This window comes from Lepidochelys kempii, chromosome 2 (assembly GCF_965140265.1).
Source record: "Lepidochelys kempii isolate rLepKem1 chromosome 2, rLepKem1.hap2, whole genome shotgun sequence".
In the NCBI taxonomy this organism is placed as follows: Eukaryota; Metazoa; Chordata; order Testudines; family Cheloniidae; genus Lepidochelys; species Lepidochelys kempii.
Window position 1 is genome coordinate 80,142,571 of NC_133257.1, and position 14,003 is coordinate 80,156,573.

The 14,003-nt window shown below is 44.3% G+C and overlaps 1 protein-coding gene across 3 annotated transcripts in view; it reads right to left on the bottom strand.

Annotated features, from left to right (window-relative positions):
* Positions 1-14,003, bottom strand: part of TAF4B (TATA-box binding protein associated factor 4b) — a 176,607-nt gene that overhangs the window by 41,124 nt on the left and 121,480 nt on the right. For 2 of the 3 annotated variants that reach the window (XR_012157235.1, XR_012157234.1), the window contains exon 15: positions 11,647-12,412. Coding sequence is in view for 1 of the 3 variants with exons in the window: in XM_073331341.1 (XP_073187442.1) it covers positions 12,245-12,412 (168 nt within the window). In the remaining 2 variants the exon portion in view is untranslated. Of the gene's footprint in view, positions 1-10,614; positions 12,413-14,003 lie in introns of those variants that run through there. The other variant, XM_073331341.1, reaches the window with a different exon arrangement.

Below are 14,003 nucleotides of genomic sequence, written 5' to 3' on the forward strand. Positions count from 1 at the left end.
GGGAAAAACTTCAGGCACCAGTCCATGGGACGAGCACACACACCTACAATGGAATGGACACGAGCAAGCACTCGAAGAACCACCTCTCCTTCCGCACATAGTCCCCATGACTTCTGATGTCCCACAACTCCTCTGATTTGCCCCATGCCAGTCAGACTGCCAGGAGAACTGAATGGGTTCTGCTTTAGCTGGGGGTTCTGGTCTGTTCTCATTGCTCCTCTGCATTTGGGGAAAGAGGCAGATCTAAACCACGTAGGTATTTTTGGTCAACAGCAATATCTTAAATGTTATGTAGAAGTCCAATGAGCAAGCAGTGCAGATGTGCTTCCTGGGGGAAATAATACTTAATAAGCAACATGCTATCTTCTGCACTTGCTGAACTTCTCAAGGGGCATCTCAGCCTAGACTATGTTACTGCAATTTAACTTTCAGGCGTCAAAGCTAGGATAGTCATAGCAATGGGCACATGGTACAGCCTACTCTAGTTGTATTTCCCCTCTTCTTGCAAATTACAAATCTGTGCACTCCTCCAACCATTCTCCTTTGCACGTGCCTTGAGTGTAGCGCTAAAACCAGTTGTCCCTCATTCCAAATCCCAAAAGGTTAGAAAGGAGAACTGGAACTGGAAGTGAATCTTCCAGTTGTGTGAGCATTTTGTCACAGAGCCACCCACTCGCACACCATTTGGCTGAGTTGGATGGTGGCTACAAAGGAGGAGCAAAAGTTTTCAGATACAGAATTTTACAGTTTTGTTGCAGAATATAGTGGTCAAGTTTGTACAATAAGTCTTCCCTGATTAGCAGAGCCTAGCTAAAATGATTGGAGAGAAAGCCATGTCGCTACCAGTTGAGGTGGTGTGTGGGAGAGCTAAGTTTTTTCCAGTGTTCCCATCTACCACAAAGTAAACTGAAATTAAAATGTACTCCTAAGTTTTTTACACTCGCACACAGAATCATTAACTTTGTGTAGTTAAAGACTAGAGGGATGGAGTAAAGGTTTGTTTTGGTTTTGGCCACTGGCAAAATTTCCACCATTAGCTAATGAATGTTCAGAAAGCACATTGCATATATAGTACCTTTTATCAAAGGAGCTCAAAGTATTACATTATATTATCTGCAGGGCCTCAGGCTGGTGCACACACAGTACTAGACCTGTAAAGTTTAATGGGGGGGGGGGTGTCCAGGAAGCTGCTGCTGCTGGCAGTTGTTCTGTGCCACATGGTGCTGATTAATGGAGGGGCAGCAATAGAGAACACTTAGTCATGAGAATCTGTTCGAGATGAAAGATTGGCTACAAGGATCAGGTGCAACATGCTTATACCTTGCCATGGGGTGGCAGTTTCCTGTTCCATTTTGTGGTACAACCAGCTACTAGTGCTGGCAGAAAGAGGTTGGCGGGAGGATTGGTAGCAGAGAACTAAAGAGGGGCCTGAGAAGGCCCAGAGCTAGTCCTGCACTGGTGCCTGGAGGTGGTAGCTGTCCCTTTGCTATATGGAAGCAGGAGGCAATGCACATCCAAAGCTGTAGCAGCTGTGGTGAATCCTCTGTGTCAAAGCCAAAAAAGCTGGGTGTGGGCTCGGCTGATGATGCAAACTATCCCTTAACAATGGCTTGTTACGGGTGTTGGCAAAGCCTCCGAGGTTCGCCATGGAAAAAATGTGTGGGCACCTATGCTACAGCTGACCAGGTGGCGCAGACACGCTGCTGCATGCAGGAACTTGCAGCAGAGAAAGCAGGGCCTTGGGGACAGGGCCGGCTCTAGGCACCAGCAAAGCAAGCACGTGCTTGGGGTGGCACAGGGGCAACATTCTGGTCACCCCCCCACCACCCCTTTTCTTTTTGCTTGGGCCGTTGTGCTCGCCGAGCTTGGGGAGGCAAATTTTTTGCTTGGGGTGGCAAAAAACCTAGAGCTGGCCCTGCTTGGGGAGCGTGTTACAGTCGGAGGGAAGCCACTTTCCCACAGTAGAATAAGGGCTCCTGGTAAAATGACTGAAGCCCTAGCAGCAAATGCTCCTGCATGAAGGGCCAGGGTGCAAAACCAACCATGACTGAATGCTATAGTAGGCAGGGGGAGTTGCTTTCCTGGCCCTTTCCTGTGGAGCAAAGGAGGCATCAGAAAGTAGGTGGCAAATGCAACTTCCACCAGGGAAAGGCCTGGGCAGACACTGCCACCTAAAAGTATCCTGCCAGTTGGTGCAAACTCACAACGCCCTGAAGAGCTTGCTGGAGTGCTCAGCAGGGAAGACAATCCTCTTGCCACTGATGGAACACAACGCAGGTGCTGTGAGTAGCCCAACACTGCTTTCCAAAGGGGCTTAGGTAAATATGGAGGTTGCCAAGTGGCTTGAGGCGGGTGGGGGTAACAGCTGGCCCCACCATGCACAGGCAACTGCAGGAAAGCTCAAGTAGTGCCAAACCTATTGCAGAAACGGACAGCTATGAGTCAGCTGCTACAACCCTGGAAACGGCTAAGCCTTGTATAAGGGTGAGGTACTGCAGGTACCTTGTTTTGCATGTTCTTAGCAAGCATGAGGCCAGTAGGATGACCAACCAAAGCTGTGACCACATCAGCCTTGTTGATTCAGCCCATCATGTTGATTCAGCCTCAACAAGTGCTGCAGGCGCGGGCTGTGCTGTGGAAATGCCCCATTAGTTATCGCTAGGGTGACCAGATGTCCCAATTTTATAGGGACAGCCCCAATATTGGGGCCTTTGTCTCATATAGGCTATTACCCCTGACACCCTGTCCTGATTTTTTCACACTTGCTGTCTGGTCACCCTAGTCACTGCCACAGCCAGAGCGTTCTACACGTGGCCAAAAGTGCCTCTTTAACCCTACATAGACTGCATAGCCCCTGCTGGCTAATAGTCGAGAGAAGGGAGCAGAGTCTTGTGCCTAAGCTCCTGCATGAGGCGGGTGCAGAGCTGGTTTTAATTCCTGGCTCTGGCACAGCCATTCTGTGTGACTGTGGGTAAGAGATTTAATCTTGCTGTGAACCTTGAGGATGAGTAATGTGCTTCCCATCCCCAGCAGGTAGGGGTGGTTTGAGAACAAGGATGGAGGAATGAGACTCAAAGGGTTCTTTTGGGGTGGGGCACTGCCTGCCAACATCTCCGGGCGAGGAGCTGCTGGCTGAGGACTCTGGCTGCAGTAGTTGTGTTGGGCAATGTGGTCTCACCTCAGCCCTTCGGCTGCCTCAGTGCTACAGAATGTTAGTCTTCTGCTCTTTAATAGCAAAGCTAAATAGTTTCTTATGTATGGTTTTGCAAATGAGACTGGCTTCCCCTTCAAGCCCTCCCCTCCTTTCGGCAGAGGCAAGCAGGCATGTTTATGGGCTACTGCTGCCTCTGGCTGTGGGCGTATGTAATTACTTAGGTTACATCAAAGAGGCCAACTATTTACTTACAGGCCTGGTTGATGCTTGCTCCCTGAGGCCAGGCGATACCCACACCCATTTTTTATTGCAAAGGAGTAGGTGTTTAATGCCAGTCTGCCACTAACACCTCCTACCTGGAACAGCAGTGCATCAGTCACCCATATCAGCAGAGAGCCCCCATAACACAACAATCGTGTATACTTGCAGAGCCAAGGAGCCCTGTTCATGGCTCAGCATCTCCTGAGCCTGGTGCTGTACAAACACAATACAAAAGCCAGTCACTGCCCCCTAAACCTCACACTCTAAATAAAAGCCAAGCCTGGGCTACAGCCACTCTGATTGGCGTGTACAAGCAGCTGCAGCCTTTCCTCTGACCACCAAGTACTCCTTTTCCTTTTACAGAAGTTATAATGTGCCTCAGCTAGACTTGACATGGACATACTCACAGGACTAGAAGGAAGCTCATCTAGTCCAGTCCCTTGCACTCGTGGCAGGACTAAGTATCTAGCATCAGACCATTCCTGACAGGTGTTTGTCTAACCTGCTCTTAAAAAATCTCTCTGATGGAGATTCCACCACCTCCCTGGGCAATTTATTCCAGGGCTTAACCACCCTGACAGTTAGGAAGTTTTTCCTAATGGCCAACCTAAATCAAAGCCCACTGCCTCTTATTCTCCTTAACTTCTGGGTATAGGACAATTTTTCTCCCTACTCCTTGGAACAACCTTTTATATACTTGAAAACTGTTATGCCCCCCCCGCCCCCCCCTTCTCTTTGCCGGATAAAACAAACCCAAACTTCCCCCATAGGTCATGTTTTCTAGACCATTAATCATTTTTGTTGCGCTTCCCAGGCCTCTCTTCAGTTTGTCCACATTTGTCCTGCAATGTGGCACCCAGACCTGGACACAATACTCCAGCTGAGGACTAATCAGCATGGAATAAAGCAGAATTACTACTTCTCATGTCTTGTTTCCTACACAACTGCTAATACATCCCAAAATGTTGCTTGCTTTTTTATGCAACACTGTTGACTCATGTTTAGTTTATGATCCCCTCCCCCACAATCCATTTCTGCAATACTCCTGCCCAGGCATGCATCTCCCATTTTGCATTTGTGCACCTGATTGGGTATATCTACACTGCAATAACAACAGTGAGGCTCAAATCTTGGGGCTTGTGGGGCTCACTATACATGTTTGAGCTTGGGCTGGTGGCTGGGCTCTGAACTCCCATGAGGGGTCAGGGGCTCAGAGCCCATAATCCAGCCCAAACAGCTGCACTGCTAGTTTTAGCCCTGCATCCTTTGCCCCATCAGCAGAAGCCTCTTGAGCCAACACTCTTAAGATGGCGTGCCCGGGATTTTTTATTATTTCAGTATAGGTATAGCCACCAAGCTCTGCCCAGTCTTAGTCTCCCAGTGCAGCCTGACCAACACACACTTGAGCCTGAGTGGCTGCAAGGGCAGTCATGCTGCAGACAGACATCAGTCTCAGCCCTTGCTCCACCTGGCTGCTGGCAACATAGCTCTGAGTATGGGGCTGGGGTGTGACCTGTATTTTTTTCCCCCCTGCAGAAGGATGGTATAAATGCATTGATCCAAGAACAGCTGCTGGTGCTGATCTTCCTCTTGCTTTAGCCTAGTGCATGCCAGGAGGTTTTTCCAATTCTACATCTGCCTTTTCCTCATTAGGTGCTGGCTCCACTCCCCACAGTTGAGTTATCAACATTGCAGGTCTCACTGCAGGCTTGTCGGAACAGGAGCTTACTGGCTTCCTCTTTTAGGAGGAGGAGGGGGGGGAATTAAGGGACCATTCCAACATGGGGCTGAGAGTGTTTGCATACCTTACTCTCTTACTCCATACTCTCCCTGTGGGTGAATGGGGACACTGAGAGGAGATCTACCTGTGTCAGGTAATTTGCCTATAGCTGTTAAATGCCCACAGCTGTAGAGTCTGGGGTTGCTCTTTATTCCATATGGACAATAACTGCATGTATATGCAAGGGGGTGAGCAACTGGGGATGTTACACACTGCAGAAAGTGGGTCATGCTCATCAAGAAAGCAGTGGGGCACTAGTCAGCAATTGAGAGGAGTTCAGAAGAATTTCTTATAGCATTACCGGGGGGGGGGAGGAGAAGAGTACAGGGCTGCCTTTTGGAGGCCTCACCCTTGGAGAAGAGGGATTTTTTTGGAATCCTCGCGTATGGACAGGGACAGTTCCCATGAAGCACCTTAACCTGTACTCAAGCTACAATAGGTGCTCCTGGGGTGGCAGGGTAGCACCACTGCTCCCATGCCCTTATCACCTTCAGGCCCAGGGATTAGAGCACTCACATTTCCACCCCCTCTGCAGGGAGAGAAGAGAGGATTTGAACAGATCTTCCATCTGGTCAGAGTGCTTAACCCCTAACCTCTGGGACAGTGCGAAGTAGAGCTTCTCCTCTTGAAGCTGGTCCATGTTGTACGAGCAACTGGCCCAGGTGCACTGAGCTCCAGCTGTCCCACCTCCCCCAGGCATGCAGATCCATGTCCTACTCACTCAACTACAGCATCACAAGAGAGCACCCAGCATAAATATTTAAGTAGTCAGGCTGTAGTGAAAAGGAGTGAGACCTCGCACTTGTAACCTTTAGCCCAGGGGCTAGAGCATGCCCCTGTGGTAGCAGAGATCTGGGTTTCACCTTTCTTCAGTCAGGGTCCTGGCCCCTCTCACTCTTCACTTAGGGCTGTTCCACTATATATAAATTATTAATGCATGCAGGGTCTCTCACCTCCTAGGGGAGGGCTCTCACCCACTAGCCCACTCCCTCTTTAGTTGTCTATACAGAATGGACAAACTGCAACCCTACTCCATTGCTCCACCCTGACAGCATTTAAGGTCCTGCTCTTCATTAGGCAAAGAGGGGACTTGAGCCCCCTAAACCATTCCCCACCCTCCTTGAAGCAGCCCACTTGAGATCAGGCCAGGTGGGTCTTCTCCTCCCTTAGAGTGCAGAGGAAAGGGAGACAAGTTTTAAGCCATTCAGCTAGGAATAAATCAGCTGCATACAGGCCTGGATGTAGTATTGTCAAACCCACATTTGATTGAGTAACATGATTTTTAACTCCTGCTATAACCACTCTCACCCTGGAGAAACTATAACCCTCACATGAATTTCAGCCCTGCCTAGGGGAACACCCAGCTGTCTGCTCTTCCCTAAGAAGTGGGGAAGGCAGCCAGTCAATCAGGGCTGCTGCAGGAAGCAAGCAGCACTCCCTCATGCCTCGAGCAGAAAGGAGAGGAGGAAAGAGCCCAGCACTGCTGCTGTTGCTGCCACCTCACCCTGCAACCCCAGGCCTGGGAAAAGGGGGGTGGGGTGGAGCTTCCATCTGCACTAGGCCAGGGAAGGGGCAAGGAAACTGGTGTAGCTGTCCTCTCAGGCCTGGGAGAGGCATGAAGATTGCCCAGGGCTGCAGTGGAGAAGAGGTGGGGTTAGAGGTGGCACAGAAATAGTTAATCAGAATTTTGGGAGTGGGGAAGAAGCAGGCAGCATTTTACACAAATCTACTCTGCTCACATTTAGATTCCGGCCAGAGCCCCTGCTGCAAGAGCCAAAGTTATCTTACTCCATAAACTCAGGAGAGTTGGCCACACCAATTGACAGGCAGGGATGCAAAAGGGAAATTTAAAAATAAAATAAAAAACTTACCCCACACTGGAGTCTTTAAAAAAACTCATGCATACTGGGACATGGTTTTTTGGGGTTAGGCTTTTTGAACATTTGGGGTTGGTAACACTGCAGTTCAGGGGTCTCCCTCTATCCTCCCAAAAGCCAAAATGTCCTTTCAACCCTTTCACAGCTGCTAGGTAACAGGGCCATCCTTACACATCAAAAGCAAAGTTAGGCAAGAGTATCTTAACTGGCCCCAGTAGGTACCCCTTGACAGAGAACTCCCACTGCCCTTATCCCAGCCTCTGGAGTGTTGCCATCAACCAGGAGTTCTAATGACTGACAGATCTCCGAGCTGGAGGTTATGAATCTGAAACACCAGTCATGCCATGAGCAGATATAGATAAGCAGTTTCCAAGTCAGTGGAAACCAGAAAGTGTCCTTATCACTGGCTGCTACAGGAAATGGCACTATCAGTTTTCGATGCAATACTATATGACTGGGTCAGCCAGTTTAGACCTACACAAGACCGTAGCTCCCTTCCTTGCTTTCTCAGTGGGAACAGTAGTGTCCAACCCTTTCAGTTGAAGGACCGAATATATTTTTTTCAGAAAGGAGATGGGGCTAGATGCTACGGTCAGGGTAGAGGCTGTGCTCTGCTTGCCCATTTGCACCACTCAGATGACACAAAGGAAGGGGAAACCTGCTGCACATCCCCAATGAGCCTTCACCTACCTATGCCCAGGGCATTTTCTCTGCTTTGGAAAGGGTTGCAAAACTCAAACTGGCCCTGCAGCTATTTTAGGCTAATTACATCCTACTCATACTGGGTATCCTGGTTTCATACAAGGACCTGAGTGGCTGGAGAAAAATTAGAAATTCTGATTGGACTTCAGCAGCTGCAAAAATGCTCTGGAGTGGACTGGTCAAACACTCAAGAAGATTCCTTTCAGAACATCCTCCCCAACTCCTCCCCTCTACAGAGCAGGGGTTTACACTGCTTTTAGGTTAGTATACAACTAAAGTTCAAAGGAAGCTAAATATGGACATGTTGCAGCTACAGATCTTCTGCCTACCCTCCTTCCTCTGCATTAGAGAGCTATAGTCACTCTGCCTGGATCAAACACTGAGCCACAGGAAAAAAAGAAAAAAAAAGGGGATGGGGGAAGGAGAGCTCAGCCTTGCTCCTGACACTGAAAACACAGGAGAACCTCAGAGTTATGAACACCTGAGGAATGGAGGTTGTTCGTAACTCTGAACAAAACATTATGGTGGTTCTTTCAAAAGTTGACAGCTGAACATTGGCTTAATAAAGCTTGGAAACTTTACTATGCAGAAGAAAAATGCTGCTTTTAACCATCTCAATTTAAACGAAACAAGCACAAAAAGTTTCCTGACCTTGTCAAATCTTTTATTTAAACTTTCCCTTTTTTTTTTAGTAGTTTACATTTAATACAGTATTGTGCTGTATTTGCTGCTTTTTTTTTTTGGTCTCTGCTGCTGCCTGATTGTGTTCTGGTTCCAAATGAGGTGTGTGGCTGACTGGTCAGTTCGTAATTGAGGTTCTACTGCTAATTTCAACTGATGCACTGGGACATGGAGGAGTGTCACCAAGATGCAGCCCAAGCAGATTCACACTTTTGGTGTTCCTCAGGCACTAATTTAGGATGGGACAAAGGAGAGGGTGAAGAACAACAGGTTTTTCAAAACATTAAAGAATCATGTAGGAAAGATCTGAGGTGGACAAAGTGAAGTTCTCATACATTTCTTCCTCTGATGGACAATTAAATTGAGTCTGTTCAATTAAACACCTAACCTGCAAATTAGCCTGAAAGAATTCTAGAAGACGCATAGTGGTGCGAGAATGCAAGAGAACATACTTCAATAAAATCAAAGTGACTTAAGACAGAGCAAAGAGCAGCTCTAGCGAACTATTTTCCTTCCTTAGAATTATGCCTTTACTTTTACTATTGTCCTTCTTGACAATTCCAAAATGATCAACTGTTTTTCAAAAGAATCTCTTCCCTGCACAATTCAGCACACTGTGTAGAAGTAACAACTCAGCTGAATTGCTTTTATAAGTTACCCCATCCCCAACCAATCACTATTCACAAGATGTCAAAAGATTTAATGTATTAAAACACAATCTCACACAGCTCTACGGGAATTCCTCCCCTTTCTCTATCTTCTCCCTATTCTTATTGGCAAGATTATTAGTTTCCACACTTGGGAATGGCTATAATTCAGTAATTGCACCAGAGATTTTTCTTTTCAAAAGGTACTCACTCCACATTATTCAGGTCTGAGCCGTCTCTCTCTCTCTCGCGCGCGCACACACACAGTATCTATTCATTTATAAAATACACAGCCCTTTCCAACTTGTGGGAGTACAAGTAAGGAACCTATACAAACAACTTTAATTATTAAAGCTGTCACACCAAACAACTCAAAACATAACTGACAGATTTTGGAAGTAAACCAATATGAATTGGCTTTCAAGTTACTGAGAAACAGATGAGGTGTCAGATTCACTCCAAACAGATTTAACTATTGTGTAAGTCAATGTGCAAGAACTGTAACTGTGTAGGAACTTAACTGTTTAGAGAAGTACGTGAACAGTTTGTAACGTACATCTTTGTAGGTGACGAATCTAAGTACTAGAAATGAATGGCACTGTACTCTGTAAGTGTTGCAATCATACCATGACCTGGACAATGTTTAAGGGGTCCATTATATGGACATACAATTCACTTAAAGATATTATAACCTATGCATATTCTAGACAATTATATTGTCGTCGTATGTTCCCAGCATTAAGTTAGTAAACTGGTCATCCATAAGTATCAACATCCTTCATAATAATAAACTGCCAAAGATTAGAGAAAATTACCCTGAGTTGCATCTCTTTCAGATATAAAAGGAAGTCTTAAAAATCAAAGTAAAGGTTACTGATATAGGCCAAGGTAAGGATGTTGAGCTCCCTGGCCCAAAATGCATATATTTAAATCATTTAAGGCCCTATCTAAAACCAACTGAAGACAATGGAGAGAGACCCATTGACTCCAATGGGTTTTATATCAGGACCTTAAGCTCCCATGTGTTCTACTTTATGAAGGAAATATACAGACACACCAACAATAAAAAAATTAAAGCCTGTTCAGATTTAAAAAAAGCTTTTGCTCTTGATTAAATACTACATTAACCTAGCACAGCTATGGGTTTATATTCTGAAGGTCAACAAATATTTTACATTTCAATTGTAATATTTTGGGCTATTTCTATTAAGGAGTTCCTTACTGATTTTGTTCTTAATTTTTGTATAAATACAGACTTCAATGGGCATGTGTTTAACCAATCAAAATATTTAAAATAAAGCAAACCACAGCTTCCTGTACATATAACTCTGGTGTGATTACCATGATTAAGAGATAACTGCATCTCTTCTCATTCATTTCTGAAGCATCAATTTTCAAAAACACTGAAGATTGCGTATTTCCTAGCATGAGATGGAGTAAAGTTACCCACTATTATTTTTAATAAAATAATTGCTTTAATGCAGTATTTAAAATAATTTTAAACATCTGGTCAATAAGATACAGTACACAAATATGGAAAAATGCTGCACTTTACGTAAAAAGTAAAGCTAAGCATTTAATTATACAAAACAATTTTGCCTGATGCCACCAATATCTTGCAAACTACAGCTTCATTGTCAAAAGTACTGCTTTTTATATATACGCTATATGTACACAAATAATTTACAGCAATTTACTAACTGTTTACTATTGTCCCAACACAAAAACATGACTGATTTGAAACATACTGTATTTGGTAAGGGTCTGCAGTGGTCCTAGTGATCGAGCATATGGTTAAGTGTCATTTTTTTTCACTTGAGCATGCCAAATAACTGTAGGAAGCCTTTTCCTTAAATTTCAGCAGGAAGGCATTCAATACACAGCCCCTGCCTTCCCTGCTAGTTGTGTCAGACAGCCATGCTATACAGTGCTGTGTCATGGGGTATGTGATGCAGTAGGAGGAAGGGATTTTCCCTTCTCCAACAAGGCAGCTTTCACTGGATCATCAAATGCAGAAAAGAAACTATTCCAACAGTACTAAGAAACTGGAGTCACCTTCACTGAATGGGAATTACACAACCGGTTAAACCATTTAGTTTACATTTTTGAGACAATCCCCTGATCACTAATATATTCTGCACATCTTTGCTGTAGCATCTGCACATCAGTTAAATTTACATTCTCAATAAAGCAATGAAAGCGTTGCACCTTGCAGATGCTACCCTCCCTCTTAAAAAAGGAACTATTTTCTGACTGTATAGTCTAAGAATATTTAACATTTTAAATAGCCTTTTCTGCAGAAAGCCAGTGCAGGCTGCTTTTGACTGTTCAATTTTTCTGTTCAAGGTTTAATTGAACTTACTGCTAGTTTAGATGACTAGCCAAGGAAAATCTACCAGATCTAGTTTCCCCATTCCTTTTTAGGCTCCTTTTCTCATTCTGGTCTTTCACTAGCTAGGTCCAGGTTTCCTCCACACTGAAGCTCACACTATCCAAACCATAGGCTGTGAACCTCGTGGCAGGAGCTTGTGCATTTATACTCACATTCCTCTTGGCTGAGTCTTCCTTTGGAGGCAATAAGGAAAAGTGAGCTTGCTTCATACATCCCTTTGCTTGCTCCGTCATTCCTTGAAAACTGGCTTTTAGAAATAGTTACAGCAACTAATTCCAAAACTAGGAAATGTAAAGAGATGCCGAGTCAGGTAGGCGATGCACTAGTATGTTGATTGATTGCTGGCTCATGATTAGATACATTCACCAGGCTATGTAGTGCCTTGAAATTTGTTTTCCTAAATAAGGGTGGATTGGAGGAAGGCTTTGGAGTACTGAAGCAAGTGACGTAGATAACTTGGTATACATCTTAAGTCTTTAGTCTGCAAGAGTTAAATGCATGCAGGTGGGCTGAGTACTTGTGTGCTCGGTGTCTTCACTGTTTTACAGATTGGTTTAACTCGAATTTGATTAATTTTTAAAAAACCCTCCAGGTGCTAAATTAGGTATTTAATACAAATGTGTATCTGTAAACAAAAGATATCCTTATAACGGATTATTTCCCACAAATTGAATTTCAGGACAGTGCAACAATGCTTCAGTGTTTTCTTTGGCAGTAGACAGCAAGAAATGAAATGCAAGATTTGAATCATCACTTGAGAAGAGCACGGTACAAGGCTAGAGAACGCTTCATCTCCCTCTCTTGTTCCATGCAGAATATCAAGTCCCTGAGACAGACACGTGTTATTCTTGGACGAAACAACTGTTTTGTAAGACTAACACCAGATGATCCAGAAGCAACTGCACTGCCATTCAAGCCCTAAACAGGGTTGGGGAGAAGAGAGAAAAGAGAAAGTTAAAATGAATTATTTTTCAAAATACATGTCACTTTATTCTGAATGGGCTAGACTGCTGAAGTCATGTAAAGGCAGACAAAATCTAGCATGTTGATATTCAGCTTTATGTATGTTTTTGTAAGCGAGAAACCTGCAATCCATAAATCCCATTTCTACATAACCTATGACAATTTATCTTTTGCAATTTAATTACTGTCTGCCATTTTAATTGGCTATTTCAACAATTGGAAGAAAATATATCACTCTAAACACTACGATTAATTGCATTTTCACTACAGATACAGATCAGTGAGTGCTTTTACAGACAAAAACCATGCTGAAAGCCACCTAATTACACAATAGCAGAGTTGAGGAAAACTCTGAAATTTTGGTTTGCAAGAAACTGACATTTTAAAATTTGGTTTTGGTCTAATCAGGACCAAAACTAAGTTTCTTTAACATCTGCTATAAACCAAACATTCCAAATTTCTTTTATTTTGGACAAGCTGAAACATGGTGTTTCCAAAAACAAGACCCCTACCCACCCATCCACACAGTTCCTTGACAGCTGGAGTGAAATTAAGATGTTTGTCAGTTTCACGGTTGATCACCACTGAATAGCAGCTGATTTCCAGGGCAGGGAACAACAGGTCCCCTTAAGCTTCAGGCTCCCCCAATCTATCAGCATAACTGGCCTGCCAAAGACCATGGAAGCCCAGGCTTCCTAGCATCCCTGCCAGCCAGAGTTCTGTCAGAATGAACCTTGCCTGTGATTCAACAAAATTCCACAACCTGAACCATGTTTGCAAAACATTTTGGGTTCACTGAACCAACATTTTCTGTTTTGTCAGAAAATTTCCAAGCTGCTGTACACAAAAGAATGGGTATGTATGGCAGAGAATACCATAGGAATACACTATTTTGGGTAAAGACACAGTGAAGCCCTCATTCCCACCCACAACCACTCTTCTGCTTCAGATTTGGTCTTCTCACAAAGACAGCTGTGTCTGAGAATGGACTCAAGTATTAACACATGGTAAACACAGCAAAGAGGAACTGGAACAGTATAACCATTCATGTACAGTCATTTGTCAAAAAGTGTTTCAAATAATCCAGGAGATCCTATCATTCAAGACACAAAAAACCACACAGCCAGAGTATCTAAATGCTGGGAAGACATTCCTTGAATATGCAGTCTATCCATCTCCCAATCAGCAGGTTTATCTGGATATGAAAATCAAATTAAGAGGGGAAATTATGATTAGCTGTCGTACATTCAGGATGTTAGCAAGAACATATGTACGCAGCCAGCCCCCATTTTGAAACGAACAGAGATTAATTAATAGAAAAAAAAGGAAGATTACTATGAGCTACACAATTGACTGGCTACTTATCTTGGAGCCAATCTATACTATACAGCCAGTCTCTTATCACTACTGCAGGCTTCTTGGTAATGAATGCAATTTGTACAAATACAAGTGCTCAGACTTTAACTTCAACCAGGCGATGCCCACCAGCATCAATTCCACTTGGAGGTGGTGTTACTTGGATGCAATCTTAAGTATTGTCAATCCT